The sequence below is a fragment of the Indicator indicator genome, chromosome 13, assembly GCF_027791375.1.
Source record: "Indicator indicator isolate 239-I01 chromosome 13, UM_Iind_1.1, whole genome shotgun sequence".
Lineage (NCBI taxonomy): Eukaryota > Metazoa > Chordata > Aves > Piciformes > Indicatoridae > Indicator > Indicator indicator.
In genome coordinates, this window is record NC_072022.1 from 16,341,514 (window position 1) to 16,363,543 (window position 22,030).

Here is a 22,030-nt window from a genome sequence, read left to right on the forward strand (position 1 = left end):
CTTTTGGACATTCACGTAAACTCCATTTCTCCACTGAATTTGATTTCAGTATTTGTTGTCATTAAAAAATACAGGGAAATATATTCTTAACATATCAAATGGTAGCAGGCGAAAACATTTACTTCCTTGAGGACCTAGAAAACAACAGCAGATTGGAGTTCTGAGCGTAAAACTGTTTCACTAGTCTGCCTTTCTTTTGTCAATCTAAATAGAATCATAGAATCGTTAAGGTTGGATAAGATCTCTAAGGTAAGTCCAGCCTTCTATCTACCACCTCTCTGACCACTAGACCATGTCCCAAAGTGCCATGTACACAAGTATTTTGAACACCTCTGGGAATGGTGACTCCGCCACCTCCCAGGCAGTCTGTTCCAGTGCCTCCTCAGGATAGTTTGTTTCCAAAGTATGTTCTAATTAATTTTAAATAGGTGTGTATCAAAAATGAGCAATGTTCTTAGCTGACTGTTACTTTTCAATTCAGTTTTATTTCTTTGTCTAGTGGTGGAACATTAGGCATGTATCAGTACATTTTCTCACCTAGTAAGAATTGTGGTTTGTTTTTTTCTTTAAAGGTTTTTTGAACGATTCTGTTACTAAGTGCATTGTGGCTCTACGCTTGACCGTGATAGTGAAGGTCAGTACCTGCATGCCTGTGGGAAGCCAGCCAGATAACCTCCCATGTTCGGAGAGAGGAAAATGTATCACCAAACCAGATGAGGTAAGGTGGACTTACCAAGACCCTCCTATAGTGTGGAAATTCCATGATATAATATAAATGCAGTTTGAATTGTTCTTGGCCCAAGGCACGTGCATGCCTTGCTCCTGTGTGTCTTCTAAAGCTCACATGTGTTACTAACAAATGGCAACTCATTTATTTATTTATTTATTTATTGTGAAAATCAAGCACTCTAGGGAAAGAACTGATATGAAATGCAAATATTCATACCTGGCAACAAAAAAAGTTACTCATATCAGGTCTAAGGGAATGCGTATTGCGTCTTACTGACACTACTCAAATGTTTCTTTGAGAGGAGGAGCATGCGGTGAGCACTTGGGATCCCCAGTCTTCAGACCACTCTGTTACAGTTTAAGTCTACAAGCTTTTGTTCTTAGGTCTGATTTAACCTAGTACTTCTCTCTCCACATCTCAATAGCTGCTCACTCAGAAATCACTGATCAGTGCAATGGAATTGTCTGAGCATAATCATGAGAAGAAACAGAATGGCATAATCTGGTGATGCTTGGAAACTTTCCTCTACAGCTTTCTCCTGTACACTGAGAGATTACAACAGTGACAGCGATTGCACTGGCCACTCTGAATTTTTTGTGCCATCTGCTAACATGAGAAAATAAGAACCAAATATGTCAAATCTGCAGCCTGTCTAGTGCTTTTATGAAACCAGACTTGCCTTCTGTGAAGGACACCTGGTGTTCTCTGTTACCTTCCACATGTGTTTGGTTTATTTCATAGGTTAAAAGTCACAGCACAAATATATGCAATTAAATCTTTGGTTTTATTGACATTCATTTGGAAGATAAAAGCAATAGTAACTGTTTTGTAAATATTAACAGCTGTGAGCCTTCCCTGAGCACAGAAAATTTGGCTTATTTAGGGAATTCACTGTTGGTTCATCTGCTACCATTTTCTGTTTTAAATTCCCAATAAGCACATTTGATAGAAAAATGACATTTTGAATTGTAACAGCAATAATTAAATTACTACAGTCATCTATATATGAACGTCAGTCCTAACATCCAGAATGATTAGGTATCTATTTTTGTGTCTCAAAAAGGAAATTTTAAAATACTTGAAGTAACATGTGAAAACAGTCATTGTAAGATGTGTCTAGAAGGAAGTGCTACTCTACCCTACCAGCTGGCTGGTACCCAAATAGTTTATTCAGTCAGATGCAGTGCCCTATTTATCCAGTTTAGATTTTCTGACTTACTCAATTCGATGTTTTTATTTCATAAATTCAGCATCTTGAATTGAATTTGTGTAAATATGTTCGAATTTTCTCTACATAGCAGCATATCAAAACATCTCTTTCCATTATTTGTTGAATTAAAGCCTTTGAAAAATAGTCTTTTCTATTTTTTCATACTTTTGTTCAATTTTTATGGCTCTAATTTCTTTCCCTTATTGTGTGTCATATGTGACAAAATGAAAGTAAACTATTTTCTTTACCTATGCAGAAACATTAGTGCATTTCTTCATTAAGAAAAATGCATATATGGCCTTGCATAGTTATCCATGTTTATAAATCTTTGAGATAATAAAATAATAATACAAGTAAAATAAATAATCTTCAAAAAGACTGACTGATTGACTTCTTGTCACTTGGAAAAAGAGCAGTCAGTATATGTACATTCTCACCTGTACTCTTGATACTGGAAGTTTTGTGTGTTAAAGCTGTCATAGATCAGATTGGTCAAACAGCATCTGCCCTTCATAAACCCATGCCAGCTCCTTTAGTATCCTCAGGTGGATCTCATCCAGTCCCATAGACAGGTAGATCATTTTGGAATTCTTAGTGACTTTAATACTAGCATTATGGCAGTGTGTAGCTGCTTCTTGACTTTGTTTTCTTCACATATGCTAGTATATGCCATGTACTCGGAAGAACAATGAGTAGTATCATTTGGGAAAAGTGAAGTTGACATGCCTAATAAGAATGCTGACACCTTCTCTACAGAACAACTTGTCTGCATTTCAGAAGGGTAATCTGTCATTAAACAGTTCCGTTTGAAGTGTTCAGTGCTCTTCCTGCTTTCCAAACTCATTTTGTTAACTGCACTTTATGGTAAGCTGATTCCTGTATCATACTCACAGAGAGATATCAATATTATCTGAACATTTCTTCCTGTTTAATAATACTGTTGAGGCAATGACTGATTGTTACATTGTTTAAATACATTAATACTTGCATTATAATAATCAGTTCCATTGCTCTGAAATGAGATTTTTGGTTCAGGCAGAGCCATGCATTGGCATTGGAACAGGCTGCTCAGGAAGGTGGTGGAGTCACCATCCCTGGAGATGTTCAAGAAATGAGTAGATGTGGCAATTTGGGACATGGTCTAGTGGTCATGGAGATATTGGATAGAAGGTAGGACTTGATCTTAGAGGTCTTTTCCAACCTTAATGATTCTATGATTCTATACTGTTTGTGCCTGTGTGGACAGCACAGATCTTCCCTTCCTCTCTGAGGACTGGTTCTTTGCATCCTACTCTCAGGTCTAGCTTAAAAAAACTATGGACTCACCTACCTAACAAACATTATACCTTTCTGTTCCTGACAGCCTGATGGGATGTTATACTTCTTGGACCTCTTGGTTGGGGACTCTGATCTCTTTAAATGGTATGGAATTTAGGCACAGAGCCTGTATCTTTTGACATGTGCTACTCATGTCAATTTTTAATTAAAAATGGCATTTTCTCATAGTATTTTGTCTGCCTTTGTTTATCCAGAACAGGGGAGTTATTGAGACAGACAGAAACCTTGATTTTGTACTAAGTCTAAACTTGTCACTCCATTCCAAGAATGACAACCAATGCTTTAAGTCAGTGACATAGAATCATAGAATGGTTTGGGTTGGAAGGGACTTTAAATATCATCTAGTTTGAACTCCCCTGCCATGTGTAGGGACACCTTCCACTAGACCAGGTTGCTCAATGTCCTGTCCAACCTGGCCTTGAGCATAACTTAGTAAGAGTTAGAATAGCTGTGAAGGATGCAGCAGGCAACATGTTTATGTACATTGTTTATCTGTGTCCCGATCCTATTCATGCACAATGGCACTGCATGACTCCAATGAGGTGAGATGTGAAGGATCACGCTAATTTTGAACACTGGTCTTTGGGGACCAAATTGATCCCTGATGTGTTTTTATACAGAAATGTGGAAATACTTGCTGAGTATTTAATTAATTGCTTAGTTCTTAAGTAACAGTGATTATCTGTTTCACTCTGGTAGTTACTATCCTATGCAGCTCATATGAATTATCTTCGAAGCAAATGACTGTGCTATATGATTATAATAATGCTTGCCTGCCTTTCCTTTCTGTTGAACTACAGCCTTAATTGGAAACCTGTCATTGGTGATGTGTGAGATATGCAGCGAGTACTAGGCTTGGGTAAATACCAGAACATGTATAGATGTTATATTTAGCAGGGACTTCTGGCACTCCTGATAAATAACACACTCATAGTTTTGAGAGTCCATATTCATTCCGGTGCTGTGGGAATATAGAACAATGCATTAGCAGTGTCAGTTGTGGCATACCACTTGGCTGCCTTTGAATCCGGCTGGTACTGGAGCTCTCGCATGTCTGGCAGTGGCACTCATTGCTGGTGTAACATCATTCAGGCCACAATAGTCCACTGCCAGTCTCCATTCACCATTTGATTTCTGTACTGGCCATATGGGCTGCTGAAGGGTGAATGAGCTTTAGTGATCGCCTCTTGGCTCTCCCGTTGTCCAATTACTTTAGGGATCAGGGAATCCCGGCTGGGGTGATATTGCTGCCGGTGCACTGTTGCAGTGGCAATTAGCACTTGCTGGTCTTTAACATTTAGCAGCCCCACCACAAAAGGGTCCTCCGAGAGACTGACAAAGCAGTCAACTCTTTTCTTTCCTCTGTTCCTAAGGTGGCTATACCAAACACCAACTGGTATCCTTTTGGATCCTTGAAATACCCACTCCTAAGATAGTCTATACCAAGGATACACAGGGCCCCAGGCCCAGTCACAATGGAGTGTTTGTGCCATTCATTCCCAGTTAGGCTCGCTTCAGCTTCTAACACACTCAGCACCAGAGCATACATACACAGGACCCCAGCATATTGGCTCCAGCTGCCCCAGGAAAGCAAATATACCATGGGGGAGAAAAACAACAAACCACCACAAACATATAAAAAACTCTCTTAACAAGCCTCAAGCCTTAATTGAATCTTCTGTTGATCTCACTTCTTGTTATCTCAATCCTTTTGTCTCCTGCACAGAATAGATTGTCAGAGTTAAGACAGCTGCTTTTGAGCTGCATGCTGGGATGTCAAATATTGACTGTCCTGGATTAACACAGCCTACTCCCACACACCCCTAAACACCCCCATCCGGAAATCTTTGTAAGGAAAATGAAATCTGGATTTTTCTGAGTAAAGGTTTTTATTTGTATGAAGATCATTATCTTCTTTTCTACTTAGGTGACAGCTATTTAATCTTAGGAAGCAACTATGAGTCAAAATAGAAGACACAACACTAACCCCATCTTTTTGCTTCTAGTTCCATGCCCACTCTATACTATGTCTTACAGTGTTTGTGCATTGGAATGCCTTCCAGCCCTAATCATCGGGCTTTGAAATGAGAGATGTTGCCATCTAGTGTTTAATGAACAAAGAAAGATCCAATCTAAAACTATACTGCAGATGAGAATCATAGGATCATAGAATCATTAAAGTTGCAAAAGACTTCTAAGATCATCAAGTCCAACCTTCTACCCTGTACCTCCATGACCACTAGACAATGTCACAGAGTGCCACATAGAATTATAGAATGGTTTGAGTTGGAAGGGTCCTCCAAACATCATATAGTCCATATAGTAGTGAGCAGGGACATCCTCTATTAGATCAGGTTGTCCAGACCTGTGTTGAGCCTAACCTTGAGTATCTCCAAGGATCACCTCCCTGTCCTCCATATGCCTTGTGAGAGCTTCTAGGAGAATCTGCTCCATGATCTTCCCAGGCACAGAGGTGAGGCTGACAGGTGGGTAGTTCTCAGGGTCCTCCTTTCTGCCCTTTTTAAAAACGTGTGTAATGCGTCCCTTGGAGAGTGGCCAATTCTGTCCACACTCTGGAATGCATCTCATCAGGTCCTATAAACTTGAGTATGTTCAGGTTCCTCAGATGGAACCTTCCTTCCCCTCCTATTCCTTCTCAACAACTTGTATCCATCGATAACCACACTCTGGATTTGTCCCACCAGGTTTCAGTAATGGCCAGCGTGTTTGTGTTCATGTAGGGGCACTTCAGCAGGGCAGCTGGCTGCATGACTTTCTTAGCAAAGCTCCCCTTGATTTCCTGGAGGTATTTCATGGGAGTTTCTTTGCTGGCTTCTAATGCTGGAGGAGCCCCCAGTGACTTAATCTTCTGCTTATCACAAGCAAGGCAAACCTGATTTCTTCCTCCTCCCCCTTCACATCTAGTTTAAAGCCCTATCAATCTACTCATTTTATGAACATTTCCAGGGACAGTTACTCCACCACCTTCCTGGGTAGCCTGCTCCAATGCCTGACCACTCTTGCAGGAAAGACATTTTTCCTAATAGCCAACCTACACCTTTCCTGGCACAATTTCAGGCCATTTCCTCTCATTCTATCACCTGATACTAGGGAGAAGAGACCAACCCCCACCTCACTACATCCTCCTTTCAGGGAGATGTAGAGAGCAATAAGGTCTCCTCTCAACCTCCTCTTCTCCAGTCTATACGATCCCAGTTCCCTCAGCTCCTCCTCACAGGGCTCATTCTCCAGACCCTTACCAGCTTTGTTGCCCTTTTCTGGACACCCTCCAGCACCTCAATGTCTTTCCCATAGTGAGGGGCCTAAAACTGTGTTAAACCTGCAGATTAGTTACTCCAGTCTACAATGATAGTATCTGGAATGGAATAAAAAATGCATAGAGATTTGAATTTCATGGATGTGATCGTAGTCTCCTCGTTTACTGAAATCACTTGATGTCATAAAAAAGTTTAGCTGTAGAGCTGATGCAAGTTTAGTATTTCAAAAAGTAACTTTGTGCAGTTGTATTGATAGTAGCCACTGTTGTTATGAACAAGAAACAACAAAGCTATCTTTGTTCTCTAGGGTGTTCTATGAAAACATCTTTGAAACTTTGTTGTGCAGTCCATATCCTGGTTTGGTTTTTTGTTTCTTTTTTAGGCAACTTTTTTCTGTGACTGTGAGGACGGGTATCAGGGTTCCCTGTGTGAAGAATTTGATGCTTGTCATAGCCAGCCCTGTCAGAACAATGCAACCTGCAAAGATGTAGCACAGAAACACAATGGGAACAACTTCACCTGCAGCTGCTCAGATGGTAGGTTTTGTGTTACACTTTGAATAATGCATTTTTGGTTTAGCATTCAAGGCATATCTTTTGCAGAGCAATGAACTGTGCAACTTCAGATACTAGGAAGGAAAAGAAACACAACCACATAAGGACAGTGTTTAAAAGGACATAGAAGAATCTTCAGCTGTAAAAATGCCATTGAAAACATACATCTGAACCATAAACTGAGTGAATTACTCATAACTATAGAACTTTATCTGTATTTCCATTAACTATGGAAAAAAAAATTTAAATAGTAAATAAGAGTTTAATTACCATCACTGTACCCTACTCTACTTTGGTGAGACCTCACCTGGGGTATTGTGTCCAGCTCTGGGGGCCCCAACACAAGAAGAACATGGACCTGATGGAGTGGGTCCAGAGGAGGGCCGCGAAATAACCGCACAGGGTGATTGCTTAGCACCTTTTGATTTGTAACACTTGTGCCATATTTGCTATGAAATTCCTGAATCAAATGCTCTTTCAAATGCACAAATATGCTCTGTAGATAATAAGAAGGTAGGACATAATTATTTCCCTCATGCTGACATAGAATGTTATCTCTCAGCTTTCCCATAAGCTGTAGTGACGCTCACAAGAAGGTAGATTCTCATAGTAACCTTCAGAGCAGCACAATGATTTCTGCCTTTCTGTGCCAGAATACTTTTGGATACATGCTGAATTCCAGAGTAATTTTTAGCTTTCACAAACTTGGTAACAGTTGGAAGATGGAAAAGTGCTTATGTGAGTTAAGTATATTCGGTGCTGTGTCATGATTCATAAAAAGAGGGAGCTGAATGTGAGAACTTGAAAACTTATGAAGCTTCCAGGTAAAAAACAAACAAACAAAAAAACCCACACCCTCCCCCCCAAAAAACCCAGTTGCTGTAGTCCTGCTGATTTTGTACATTTTGTATAAATTTAAGACCGGTTAGAATTACAGAAAATCAGTAGTTATCCAGAGTGACAAGTGCCTCAATCTGTTCTACAGGATCTGCCTCATGAGACCGCAGTTATGGTTTTCAATCTCATTATTTTTCTACAGTTTTGATGATTTATGGGCATGAATGCAGATACAACATGCAACAGAATTTATTTTGCCAGGTTTTGTATTGCAGGAAATAGGATCATAATTTGGCTCTCTATAGCATATAAAAGCAATAAGAGGAAAGACTTACAGTTCCTTTTCCATAGTAGGGCCCATGTTACTCCAGGTTTAACGCTCTGTGTTGAGAACTGTTTTAAGGTGATGCCAACAGATTTGAAAAGATACAGGTTCTAGCCTGTATCTTTTTAAGAAGACTTACAAATGCTAATTTTGATTGCATTAGAAATAACAATATAATCAAAATAAGGTTTTCTTTTTCCTTCCCCCTTCCCTTCCGTTCCCCTGGAAGTAGTGAACAACAGCCATTGAGCATATGCACAAATAATTCATAACTTCAGGTCTTCTTTAAAGTCTTGCTAAAGATTTGCCTTCATGTGTTTGAAAACCATTCAGAAATGACTTCTCTTTTTTTGGCTATATGGGTGCTGATGAGGACCCAGCTCCAACCTCCATTATACTAGTGCTGTCACAATGTTGCTGCTATTAAAAAACAATTGATATAATCTCTACATTTCTACTACTTATGTTTCTCTAATGAAGTATAAGTTCTAATTAAAAACCTTGTTTTATAAGAAATTAGAAGCCTGTCCTGGAATCTATTTCTTTCTTGGGTTAATTTTATTCAAGAAAACTAATGGTACTGTTTGAATGACCTAGTAATACATTTAGTGCTAAACCCTCATTTTCACTGCATTTTCTGAGTGTTGTGTGCTCATTTGCAGGTTACACTGGAGAGCTGTGCCAGTCAGAGATCGATCACTGTATCCCACAGCCATGCCAAAATGGGGGTACCTGCTCATCCAATATCAATGGATTCAGTTGTCAGTGCCCAGAAGGTAGACAGCAAAGACCTATCCAAGTAACTCATACAAAGTGCAGGGCATACTTATCTGATTTTTCAGTTGTATTTATGTACTTAAATGTTTTTTAAATTCTGACTTAGGCCAGGAAAAAAAAAATCCAGATGAGGAATCTTTGTATAATCAGCAATAATATGTGAAGGAGCTTTAGTGTTTCAGTGTATCTCAGGAGACAGGGTGTGGTCTCATTTTTGTGTTGTCTAGTAAGGATGTGAAAAAATTATGCCTCCTTTATAGTATTTCCATATTTCTGCATGTGGGTCAGTTGACTAGAATGAGTGTAACAGCAATAATTCAAAACTAAAGGAATTATTGCAATCACCTAATCTACTAATGCCAGTGAGTTGAGGAATTCAAGGACTACAAAGATGATGAGGAGACTGGAACATCTCCCTTATGAGGAAAGACTGAGAATTGGGGCTTTTTAGTCTGGATAAAAGAAGACTGAGGGAGAGTCTCTTAAATGCTTGGAAATACTTCAAGGGTGGGTGTCAGCCTTTTTTCCGTGGTACACAGTGTCAGGACAAGGGGTAACAGGTACAAACTTGAGTATAAGAAGTTCCATCTAAACAGGAGGAACTTCTTTAATTTAAGGGTGATGGAGCACTTAAACAGGCTGCCCAGAGAGGTGGTGGAGTTTCCATCTCTGGAGACATTCAAAACTGACCTGGATGTGTTCCTGTGCACCCTTCTCTAGGTGAACCTGCCTTGGCAGGGGCATTGGACTTGGTGATCTTCAGAGATCCTGTCCAACCCTTACCAGTCTGTGATTCTGTGATAATTCAGATAATTCATGGAAGGAAAAGGCTGATTTAACAAAATATATTGTCTAAATTTATTAATGACTGCCTTTCCAATGGCTCTTCTTCCTTCTTTTGAGGTATTATCCTCTCATAGAGGCATATTTTGAGAGCTTTGGTTTGAGTTTTGAAGAGATTTGGTTATTTTTGTAAATACAACAAAGGGTAGTTAACTGCGGAAGCAATAACTTGCAGATCTGCTATTTTTAGCATGTCCTCAAATTTTCCATTACAAAAGCCTATCATACAGATTTCTAATTTAAGTTAGGTCTCTTGCTCTGCTGCTATTCTCCTGCTGTGCTTATTGCTAATTGCTTGTTGAGAAGAGGCCTCCCTTTCTGTACTGCTAATTCAGCACAGTGGGGGGAAGGTAGCCAGGGAGCTGATGTATGTGGAACAAATGAAAGCCTGCAGACAGAATATGGTTAGATAGAAAAGGATAAGAGAATATGGAAAGCATCGTGAAGGCAAAAGAAAAAGTTGGCAGAAAAAGGAATGAGATGGAAAAAAACAAGGAATGACCTTGAGATTGTGCATTTCTTCTACAAATGAAATCTCTGGTTCATGTGATAACTTACAGAAGGTAAAATGTGAGGCACTGAAAAAGCCTGGATCAGATATGAATCTTATGAGGACAGGCTGAGAGACCTGGGGCTGTTTAGTCTGAAGAAGAGAAAACTGAGAGCTCTTATTGTTTATAAATATCTGAGGGGTGGGTGTCAAGAAGAAGGGGTCAGACAATAAACTACTATCTGAAGTTGTTGCTTCACCTGTACTAAAGAGAAAAAACCATAAATTGCCTGTGTTTTCTTTTAATACTTACCCCTGTATTTCAAATTTAAAGGTTTTATAATCCTGACTCAGTAATTCACTGACTTTTTTTCTACCACATTTGTGTAATTCTGCAAGCAAACTGCTTGTTCTATGGACTGTATAAAATGTAGTTGTACAGTATCTTCAGAGAATATTTGACTTCCTTGATTTGTAGGTGTCTCTTCTGTTTTTAGGAGCCAAGTAATTAATATCCCACCACAGTGAGAAATCTGGCTTCTATCCAGAGCTTTTCTATCTGAAAATGTTTTCTGATCTAATTTCTGTCACTGCTCTGGAGGTTTGTAGCATTATATAAAGAATATCACCTGATTTAATACTTCTGTTCTTCTTGACAACTAGCCAAAAGGTCTGATCTGTTTAAGCACACATGCTGTATTGTGCTTTTTAGCAGTATAAATATTTTCTAATATTGCCCTTCCCTTTTACCGCCTATATTATTCATCTGGTACATTTTGCATTCAGATCTTTCAAATTACCAGTGGTTTTTAAATTTCACTTCTGTCCCTGTTACACCAATAATGACCTAGATGCAGGTTTGGGTTCACAGAGTCACAGAATTATTGAGGCTGGAATAGACCTCTGAGATCATCAAGTCCAGCCTATGACCTAACATCACCACACTGACTAGACCACTAAGTGCCACATCTAATCTTTCCTTAAACACCTCCAGGGACAGTGACTCTACCATCTCCCTGGGCATTCCATTCCAGTGTTCCTTTCCATGGGGAAGTGCTTCCTAACATCCAGCCTAAATGTTAGCTGTCTGAAGAACAGTTCAGGGGATATTTATCCATAGATGAATAATCTAGATTTTTAATTTTTTTTTCCCCCAGCATTTGATTCTATTTTCAATCAGTACTCCTCTGAATTTGGTTTTTAAATTAATTGTTTGCAGTATTTGTTTTCAACAGTTTTATTGCTAAGGACCTAAATGTATATTCAAGAATGCTAAAATAATAGACCTTCAATTCATATGTGTATCTACTGATGCTTTGAGTATTTTCAGATATCTAACTCATACAGAAGATTTAAATTTCCAGAATCAGCTAAACACATTTCACAGTGCAGTCAAAGATAGCACAAGGGCAACATGTTTTAGTGTATTTTAAACCTTCGTATGTTCTTGAAGTGCTTTGTCACTTGAAACATCAGACATCTGCCTCATCTGTAGGGAAGCCTCCTGCAAAGGTTGTAGTGAAGCAGCATTAGTGTCATCATGTGACCTCAGGTCTCTTTGATCCTTTTTAATCCGGTTCAGAGTTAGTGGACTCATTGGCTGCTCTCCTCCTGAGAGCAGTTAGAAGTCCTTGTAGATTCTTTTAAATCTGCCCAGAGTTTTATAATGACAGTCCAGGCTTTTTTAGTATCAGCAAACCATCGCTGTAATTAAATACTTGATTTTATGATTTCTGTTCTTTTCAGTTTCTGACGGTTATGCAGATGGTTATGCATCTACAGGATAGCCCTCTAATACAGGATTCCACAGAATCTGTTTGAAAGCTCTCTCTCTTCCATGTGTGCAGGTGGTCCTGACACAGCCCATGAAGCAATCTGAACCATAGGATAGTGAAATGGAGGGGACAGAAGGGTCTTGCCTGTTCTCTTGCTCAGTTACTTTCGACTAATGTGTAAAAAGTTCAATCTCTAGGTAGTTTATTTTATGGCAGAGAGAATGGAACTAACTACTTTTTTAAGGTCTCTTCCAACCCCAACCATTCTGAGATTCTTTGTGATCTCTCCTGCTAATGAGATGTATGTTCTTGTAAAAGATATTCTTTTAAATTATTGAAGCTTAAGTAAACTCATGTGCTGCTTTAGTGGTTATTGTCCTGAACATACACATTTCATAGTAATGAAAAAGGGTCAGTTTTTGCTTTGCTTATTTTTCCAGGCTATTCTACTTCTGCTTTTCTTGCCAGAAAAAATCAGAAAGTGTATAAGCACTGTCAGTTTTGACAAATATTTTGGCAATTCACTGACTTAATCATGATAGCATGATTCTACCAGAAACATCTTTTATCACATCATGTTAATGGGTAAAATTAGGATTTAATATATACAGGAAGTTTCTGTAATTTTCATAGAATTAAAAAATAGGAATATAGATAGAGTACTGTGTCCACTTTGGGCAGCACAGTATACAGAAGACACTGATGTGCTGGAGTGGGTATAGAGAAGGGCAATGAAGCTGGTGAAGGGTCTGTCGAACAGGTCTGGTGAAGAGAGATTGAGGGAACTGGGATTTAGTCTGGAGGAGAAGAGGCTGAACAGAGACCTCATTGCTCTCTACAGCTACCTGAAAGGAGGTTGGAGTCAGGCTAGTGTTGGCCAGTGTCTTCTCCCAAGTAACTGACAGGTAATGGCCTCAATCTGTGCCAGGGAAAGTTTTGGTTGGATATTAGGAAGAATTTATTTACTTGCAAGAGTGATCAGGCATTGGAACAGGCTGCCTGAGAAGGTGGTGAAGTCACCATCCCTGGAGGTGTTCAAGAAATTAATAGGTGTGGCACTTTAGGACATGGTTTAGTGGTCATGGAGCTGTGGGTTAGAAGGTTGGACTTGATCTTAGAAGTTTTTTCCAACCTTAATAATTCTATGATATATCAATGGCTTGCTTTTAACTTGCTTCAGTTATTAAAATAGTATGCACAGCAGAATGCTTATCAAAACCATTTCTTTCTTTTAGGGTTTTTAGGAGCCTCTTGTGAGGACAAAATAGACCCTTGTGCATCATCTCCCTGCCAGAACAATGGAACCTGTTATGCAGACAGGCATGCCTTCTCCTGCAGTTGTAGTCCTGGGTTTACAGGACCTACATGTGCTCAGCTGATTGACTTCTGTGCTCTCAATCCTTGTGCACATGGCATTTGTCGCAGTGTTGGAACCAGCTACAGATGCCTCTGTGTCCCTGGTTTGTACCAAGCAGTTATATGCTGTGTAAATCTTCTAATGTTTTTATATCTAGATCCATTTGAAGTTTAAAAGTACTTCCATTGTTTCATTTCAATGTATTAAACATATGGAACAGATGTTCTATCTGTTTAGAATAATGACAGGAATCTACACATTCCATACAGAAAATCTAAAACTGCAGAATGAGCACTGAAAATAGCCACAGAGATCTGCATGACTTGCCTGATGCTTACAGCTGCATTACAAAATAATAGTCTATAGGAGAAATCATTTTAAGGTGAGGTAGCAGTGTCATTGGAATGATGACCTGGGAGGAATACAAAGAAGTTGTCCAAGCAGCCAGGGATCAGGTTAGGAAAGCTAAGGCCCAGAATAGAATTAAATCTGGCCAGGAACATCAAGGGTAAACAGAAAAAATTTCTATGTCAGTGACAAAAAAAGAACAGGGAAAATGTGGGCCCTCTCTGGAAGAAAAGAGTAGACCTGGTCACATAGGATGTGGAGAAGGCTGAGGTACTCAATGGCTTTTTTGCCTCCATCTTCAGTGGTAAGGGCTCTAACCACACCACCCAGGCTGAAGAAGGCAAGGTCAGGGACTGGAAGAATCAAGATCCTCCCACATTCAACACTGTGCTGCACAACAGTCTGTAAATTGGAAGGACGCAGATTTGAGGGATGGACCACTCAGTGGATAAGGAATTGGCTGGATGGCCACTCTCAAAGAGTTGAGATTAATGTCTCCATGTCCAGGTGGAGACCTGTGACAAGTGGAGTCCCTCAGGGATCAGTAGTGGAACTGGTGCTGTTTAACATCTTTGTTGGTGACATGGACAGTGGGATCAAGAGCACCCTCAGCAAGTTTGCTTTTGACACCAAGCTGCATGGTCCAGTTGACACACTGCAGGGAAGGGATGCCATTCAGAGGGACTTGGACAGGCTTGAGAGGTGGGCCCAAGCCAACCTCATGAAATTCAACAAGGCAAAGCACGAGGTCCTGCACCTGGGTTGGGGCAATCCCTGCACAAATATAGGCTGTGCGAAGAGTGGATTGAGAGCAGTCCTTGGGAGTGCTGGTGAATGAGGCATTTGACATGAGCTGGCCTATGTGTGCTGGCAGCCTAAAGAGCCAATAATCTTTGTTTTAATTTGACTAATTTTGGCACTTCACCCCCGTTTTTTTCCCCCCAAAGTGTGTTGCTATAGAGCTATAAACTTGAAAACTGCAGAATTTAAGAGGAAAATAAATTCCCAGTGTGTGACAGATAAACTAAGGAGTGATATTGGATAGTTGGTCAGTCTCTTCTCACCAGTATCAGGTGACAGAATGAGAGGAAGTGGCCTGAAATTGTGCCAGGGGAGGTTTAGGTTGGAGAAGAAGAAAAATTTCTTTCCTGCAAGAGTGGTCAGACACTGGAACACGCTGCCCAGGGGAGTAGTGGAGATAATTTTGGGAACTCAGTTCCAAAATTTTCTGCTTCTAGATGTTTAAGTGACCTCAAAATGTTCTCAGCTCATCTGTTTCTGTGAATGGCATGGGCACTTTTCATCTGAATAATGTCACTGTGCAATGCAGAAGAGTATTTTCTAACATGTAGTTTGTTTTGTATGTTTCAGGATGTGAAGATGATAATTCTTTCATTATGAATTTTCAGCCTTCCTTTTTGAAGTGTTTAATTGATTTGCTATTCATTTGCATCATAGAGAAATCCTTACAGAAAAGGATTGGGTGTTGAGCCGAAGAGCAGCAGACCTAATCCTATTTAAATAGAGCTGGCATATGCTGTCTTACTAAGAGCAGAAACTAGAATTCATATCAGCTGAGAATTAGGAAGAAAACAATTGGGAAGAAATTCTTTACACAGAGGGTGGTGAGACACTGAACCAGGTTGCCCAGGGAACTTGTGGATGCCCCCTCCCCAGAAGTGCTCCAGCCAGGGGCCTTGAGCAGCCTGGTCTGCTGGAAGGTGTCCCTGCCCATGGTGGTGGGGTTTAGAACTAGATGTTCTTTTAAGGTCCTTTCCAACCCAAACCGTTCTATGATTCTATCAGTTACTTCCAGGTCTGACAAAACACCTTCTTTAATTGTAGGTAGTTGAAATTGCTAGGTGCTGTTTTCCTAAATTCATTTTTAGAACTGAGAATTTAAGAGTTTAGTATTTATCCCTTTGTTTTGGATATTTTTCTCCTCACCTAGTCCCTAAAGTGATGAAATCTGTCTAGAAATTTAATAACTTCATGTTGCAGCAAAGTTTTACATTAGGCTTTCTTAAAGGCATAGGGATATGGTGTTTGAAACTGAAAGCAGGCATACAGATGTTAATACCTGCCCTCTACCATGGAGTATGTTTCCTCTGCAGTTCATTTTTTAGCTCATGCAGTTTAGCAGAGGGTTATAGGAGCTTTTGCATGTATTCATGTTGTTTCCACTGGCCCTGGTCACCAGCCTTGTGTTTATGGCCTCGTTGTGGTTTGTCACTGGTTCTTCTCTCAGGACATGGTACTTCCAAGATTTTTTGGGTAGTTTTCACCTTAAAATCAGTATCTTAATATGTATCTTTCTACACAGTATATGTCAATTAGCAAGCATCTGCCCATAGCCTACAGTTGCTTAGCTATCAATTTTTCCTGGGAAGTGTTTCCTAGCTTGCTCTGTTTCCTCGTTGTGTGATGTAGGTTACCACGGCCTTTACTGTGAAGAGGAGTATAATGAATGCCTTTCTGCCCCCTGCCAGAACAAGGCCACCTGCAGAGACCTGGTCAACAGATATGAGTGTGTGTGCCTTGCTGAATACGAAGGTAGGATGGGGTCTTTTTTTTGTGCATGCAGTTTCAAATCACGCTGTGAGAACATTCTGAATGTAGTTTTATGTGTTGCTAGTGTTGGTTTTTTTCCTGTTTTGTTTTTAAAGATAGAATGACTGTGTCTTAAGGAACATTACCCCAGCATTTCCTCGTTAAGCATATCAGTCCTTATTGGTGCTGATGACTAACACTCACTACAGCTGCTTGAGGCTAAGTCGGTATTTCATGCTGGTGATTGCAGTGCACTTTAACAATAAATACAGAATTCATCATCTTAGAGGCTTAGTGAGGAAATGACCCTCAGCTTTTCCTGACAGTTTAAAGAGCACTAGCCATAATGTTAGGACTTGGTGTTCTGTTCTCATCTGACCTGCACACACAGCTGAGAGCACTGTGGGTGCAGCACATTTTGCTTTAGAAGAAAGTGAGGGACTGTTGTGAAGGAGACAGACAAAACAGGTGACTTACAGCTACTGATTTATTAGAATTAAATATGCTCTCCTTCCAACACAATGAAATTACAGATTTGGATGTTGTTGGAAAAACGTTTCTCAACTAATTAAACTATTTGGAGAGATGAACCAAAATGTGCACACAACTCACTCGTAAAAGGAAAGTTTCCCATGGATACCCAGGATATATATGTATCTATACTCACCAAGGCAGGGGGTGGTGTGAGGTTCCTTAGGTTCTGTTCTAAAGGGGAGAAGTTTCAAGCTGCAAAGGATGCTTCTGTGGAGTAATAGCGGGAGATGGCACTCCATAGCAGAACTCCATTTACACCTCTGTCAGTTTGGTTGTGGTCAATTGCTCAATTAGTTAGAGGGCTGGTTTCTCCAAGAAAAGAACCCGAGACTGAGGGCACCAGAGACAGAAAGCTGATAAAGATCAGCTCCTCAAAAGCCTTACCTCTAGTCGAGGTTTTTCTTGAGCTGGGGGAGAGGAGGTGGTTGCAACTGCCACAGGGACCTGGTCCTGCAAGCAGTTTTTCCTGATGAATGAGCTTGCTTCATTCACTTCATTGTTTCCTACAACTCCCTGAAAGGAGGCTGGAGTGAGTTGGGGGTTGGTCTCTTCTCCCTTGTACCAGGCAAAAGTACACTCTTTCTTTGCTGAAAGAGTGGCCAGGCATTGGAATAGGTTACCTAGGGAAGCGGAGGAGTCGCTGTACTTGGAGGTGTTCAAGAAACACACAGACATGGCACTCTGGGACAGGATTTAATGGCAGTGGTGGTGTTAGGTTGAAGGTTGGACTTGATCTTAGAGGTCTCTTCCAACTGAAACAGTTCTGTGATTCTATGATCATGTTAATAGCAATTACCAATTTCACCTTTCCAGGAACACACTGTGAGCTATATAAAGATCCTTGTGTTAACATCAACTGTCAGAATGGTGGCACTTGTGACAGTGAAGGCCTAAATGCAACATGTATTTGTGCACCTGGATATACAGGCAAGTGATTTACATATTTACATGTTACACAGAACACCTGGTTGTCAGCATTCACTGTGTCCAAAATAAGAGAAATACCAAGTAAGGCCGTCTCTTCAAGGAAACTATTTTGGAATTTACTGAATTGGAATCAGTCTAGTGAGAATGAAACATTCTTGATACTGCTTGCAACTGCTTTGAACTTTATGAATTTTTTCAGGAAAAAAGAAGCAGCCTGTTACTAAAAAGAGTGTGTGTTTAACATGTGTTATGACCTTACTGCTTGAGAGTAGATTGCACTTTAAAAAAAGTATTTTGAAGACTTTCAGGTAAGTGGATATACTAATTGGAGGCTTCAAAGCTGTTACATGTTTTAACACTGACCTTAGTTACTGTGAACTGAAGAAACAACTTACTCTGTTACCTTAATATACAAATTGCTAAAAACCCTAAAATGCTTGTTAGAAAATCCATTTATACTTTTGGCATAATGGTGAGTGACTGATTTGATCCTCGGCCCTGCATTTAAACCGACATGATTGGTATCATCCAAGTATCTGCTGTCAAGATAATTTACCACCCAATGCTCTGTTAGTCATTTAAGGTAATGCCCAATGGGATAGCAATCAATAAACCTCGTCCTATCACTGCAAGGGCTTTAAGATGGAAGAGGGGAGATTTAGACTAGAGATTAGGAAGAAATTCTTTACAGTGAAGGTCGTGAGACGCTGGACCAGGTTGCCCAGGGAGCTTGTGGATGTCCCCCACTCCAGAGGTGTTCAAGGCCAGGTTGGACAGGGCCTTGAGCAACCTGTGTAAGGTGTCCCTGCCCATATCAGGGCTAGTTGGAACTAGATCGTCTTTAAGGTCCCTTCCGACGCAAACCATTCTATAATTCTGTGATTCAGTGATTCATAGTTGTTTTGTAGGTCAAATTGTGCTTTTTGCTGTGTTAATTAAAGGGCATTTTTGGGGAAAGAATTAGCTTTCTGTTGTATTGTGACTGTTTCTCAGAGGCACTGATTATTTACATCGTTGTAGAGCACTTCAGAATATAGGTGATAAATTGTTATGACACATTTTCTTGAGATGGAATTTACATTTAAAGAAATGAGGCACACACAATCTGGCTGAGGTTAGCCAAGTCAGCCTTTAGACTTTGTTTTCACATATTTGAATGAGGTAATATTCCTTTCTTATTTCTTCAATCACTTACAGAATACTTTTGAATGTTCTGAGAATAAAGATGCTATTGAGCTGTAAGGTGTTTTGTGTCTAGACTAATGATCTTCCTGCTACATGAGGCACCTGCTATATACAAGTTTGGTTTTTGTTGTTTCTCCTCCTTCCCCATCCCAATATAAGGTGAAGAATGTGAAGCTGATGTAAATGACTGTGACAGCAACCCATGTCACCATGCTGGAACTTGCATAGATCAGCCTGGAGGTTATATCTGCCATTGTCCACATGGATGGGTCGGTGCAAACTGCGAAATTCGTAAGTTTTGTAGTGTAATTCTGCCTGCCTTAGCTAATAAGTAGTGGGGCTGACAGACCAATGAGGTTTAGTTCTTGGAGAAATCAATGATCATCCTGGAGATATACCTCAGTGTGGTGAACAATTACATTTCTGTTATGTTAAGGAATGAATAGATGCCAAAGGGAAACATGGGCTTGCATGCTGTCTGTAACCTGCAGATGTGCTATATGAAATTAGCGATGCTCATTCTGGAGTCCTCCTTTGGCTGTCATGCTCTTGTCACTAGGAGTTTGGCTGTTTGCACCACAGATAAATAGTGAGGTGCATACAAGCACATGGGAAAATGAGAGAAGCAGAGCAGAGGGTGGAAGGAGTCTTTTCTGCTGTTCAGCTATGCAATTATTCCTGCTTCCTCCTGTGAGGGACACATGCCCTTAAAGCATGACAGGCAGGCATAAGCTTATACCTGTGGTTGATCAATATTAACTCCGTTCCGACCTCATTTATAGCGTATAGGAAAGAGAGTGGATAAAGCTCTGTTGGAACTTTGTTCTTTCAAGCAACTGGGTCATCTCTGGCTAGCATGTATCTCTGTACACATAGCATCTGTTTACAGCTGAGCTGCAATGGCCTCACTTGCTGCTCAAGAGCTTGGATTTTCTGCCTGTATTGCATGCTTGCAAACTGTGTAAGCTAAAATGATGGGAAGAAACAGCACCACTTTGTTGTTGCTGTTTTAAGCTATTCACTATTGATTTGTTCTTTTATCTTTTGACTGATGTGACAGGAGACAGGGAACTAGCTGAGTTTTAACTGGCACTGAAGTAATTCAAGGCTGATTCTCCACCAGAAATATTAGGCCTTTTCTCTCCATCTCAGTATTTGGAGAATAAATCATATAGTATTGTTCATGTCAGTTGTTCTCAATTGAAGAGGGTGAAATTACTGTGTGGGGTGTTTTTTATCCCACAAATCGGGAAGCTACTAGAGTATATATATGTAGTAATAATAGTAGTAATAATAATAAAAAGAGGTATAAAAAATGCAATCTACAAAATTCTGGTTTGGATTAGTCTTAAACGAATGAGAACTAGAAAAATTTGTACATAATGGTTATAAACGCATTGGGAATTAAAGTCAAACATTGCCTACAGACTTCCTCTGTGTTGGACTATCCATCTGAATGCTAGAGAAAGACATGATGAAGCCAGGCTTCAGGCTTCTCAATAAAGGGAGAACCTATTTGACTAAATAGCTCCCAGGTAAAGGGAAGTTCTCTTCGCCCTCCACTCTGCCCTGATGAGACAACATCTGGAGTATTATGCCCAGTTCTGAGCTCCCAGGTTCAAGAGGGACAGCGATATACTAGAGAGTGTTCAATAGAGGCGATGAGGATGATGACACAACAGAAACATCTGTCTGATGAGGACAGGCTGAGAGACCTGGGGCTGTTTAGTCTGGAGAAGACTGAGAAGAGATCTTATTAATGTTTCTAAATATCTGAAGGGTGGGTGTCAAGAAGGGGCCAGTCTCTTTTCAGTGGTGTCCTGTGACAGGACAAGAGGCAATGGATACAAACTGGAATACAGGCAGTTCCACATTAACATGAGGAAAAACTTTTTTACTGTAAGGGCAACAGAGCCCTGGAACAGGCTGCCCAGATAGGTTGTGGAGTCTCCTCTGGAGACTTTCAAGACGTGTCTGGATGTGTTCCTGTGTGGCCTACCCTAGGTGATTCTGCTTTGGCAGGGAGGGTTGGACTCAATGATCTCTGGAGGTCCCTTCGAACCCCTAGCATTCTATGATTTCATCTTTTGTGATTGTTACTAGCCATGCAGGAGGTCATTGCAGAACAAGTCTCTGATTACTAGTAGCAGTTCCTGATTTTGTCACCATCTGTTTTATCTGCTTGGACTGACTACCCTAATAGGATTTCAGGTTTATCTTCTTGTCAAATCATATCCTTTAATTTTCCAAGCTCTTTATAGACAACAAGCTAGGCAAGATGAACTGTCATATTTACTGTATCATCTTATGGTCTTTACCAGTGTTAGCAATTCCAATTAAATAGGATTAAATTGGTCTTACTTACTGAGAGGATGTTTTTCCTTCCAAAATTAAATGCATTTGCATTTAGTAGAGCATTCCCTGTAAAAATAGTTACAAAATGTCTCCTATGAATTTTCTAATGGCTGCTGGTTATTTGTTAATATCATTACCTTTGTCTCTTCTGTAATTATTAATGTAGTTACCAAGAGAAGGCAAACCATGTGGTTACTTGAAAACTAACACTACATGGAATTTCTAGTACAGGTTGTGTGGTGTACAGTGAATTCTAATTATTAAAAAAATAATGAAGATTACTATGAAAAATGAGAATACTGTGATTTTGAGCTGCCATATATTTTTTCCTAATCTTTGGAATGTAAGCTGTTATCTTCATAGAATCATCAAATCATTTGGCTTGGAGAAGACCTTCAAGATTGTTGAGTCCAACCATTAACTCTACCAAGTCCACCACTGACTCATATCCCTAAGTGCCACATCTACACAGCTTTTAAACACCTCCAGAGATGGTGACTCAACCACCTCCCTGGGCAGCCTGTTCCAAGGTTTCCTCTTTCCCACTCCAGTGGCAGCACCAACCTCACCTGTGTTTCCTCCAGGTGCCAAAGATCCTGTGGTACATCCACAACAAC

General features: G+C 40.1%; 1 protein-coding gene across 1 annotated transcript in view; it reads left to right on the top strand.

Moving 5' to 3' along the window:
• Positions 1–22,030, top strand: part of DNER (delta/notch like EGF repeat containing) — an 83,702-nt gene that overhangs the window by 54,783 nt on the left and 6,889 nt on the right. The window contains exons 5-11 of the mRNA XM_054386120.1: positions 573–718; positions 6,939–7,092; positions 8,935–9,048; positions 13,393–13,617; positions 16,293–16,415; positions 17,760–17,873; positions 19,218–19,349. Coding sequence (XP_054242095.1) covers positions 573–718; positions 6,939–7,092; positions 8,935–9,048; positions 13,393–13,617; positions 16,293–16,415; positions 17,760–17,873; positions 19,218–19,349 — 1,008 coding nt within the window. The remainder of the gene's footprint in view (positions 1–572; positions 719–6,938; positions 7,093–8,934; positions 9,049–13,392; positions 13,618–16,292; positions 16,416–17,759; positions 17,874–19,217; positions 19,350–22,030) is intronic.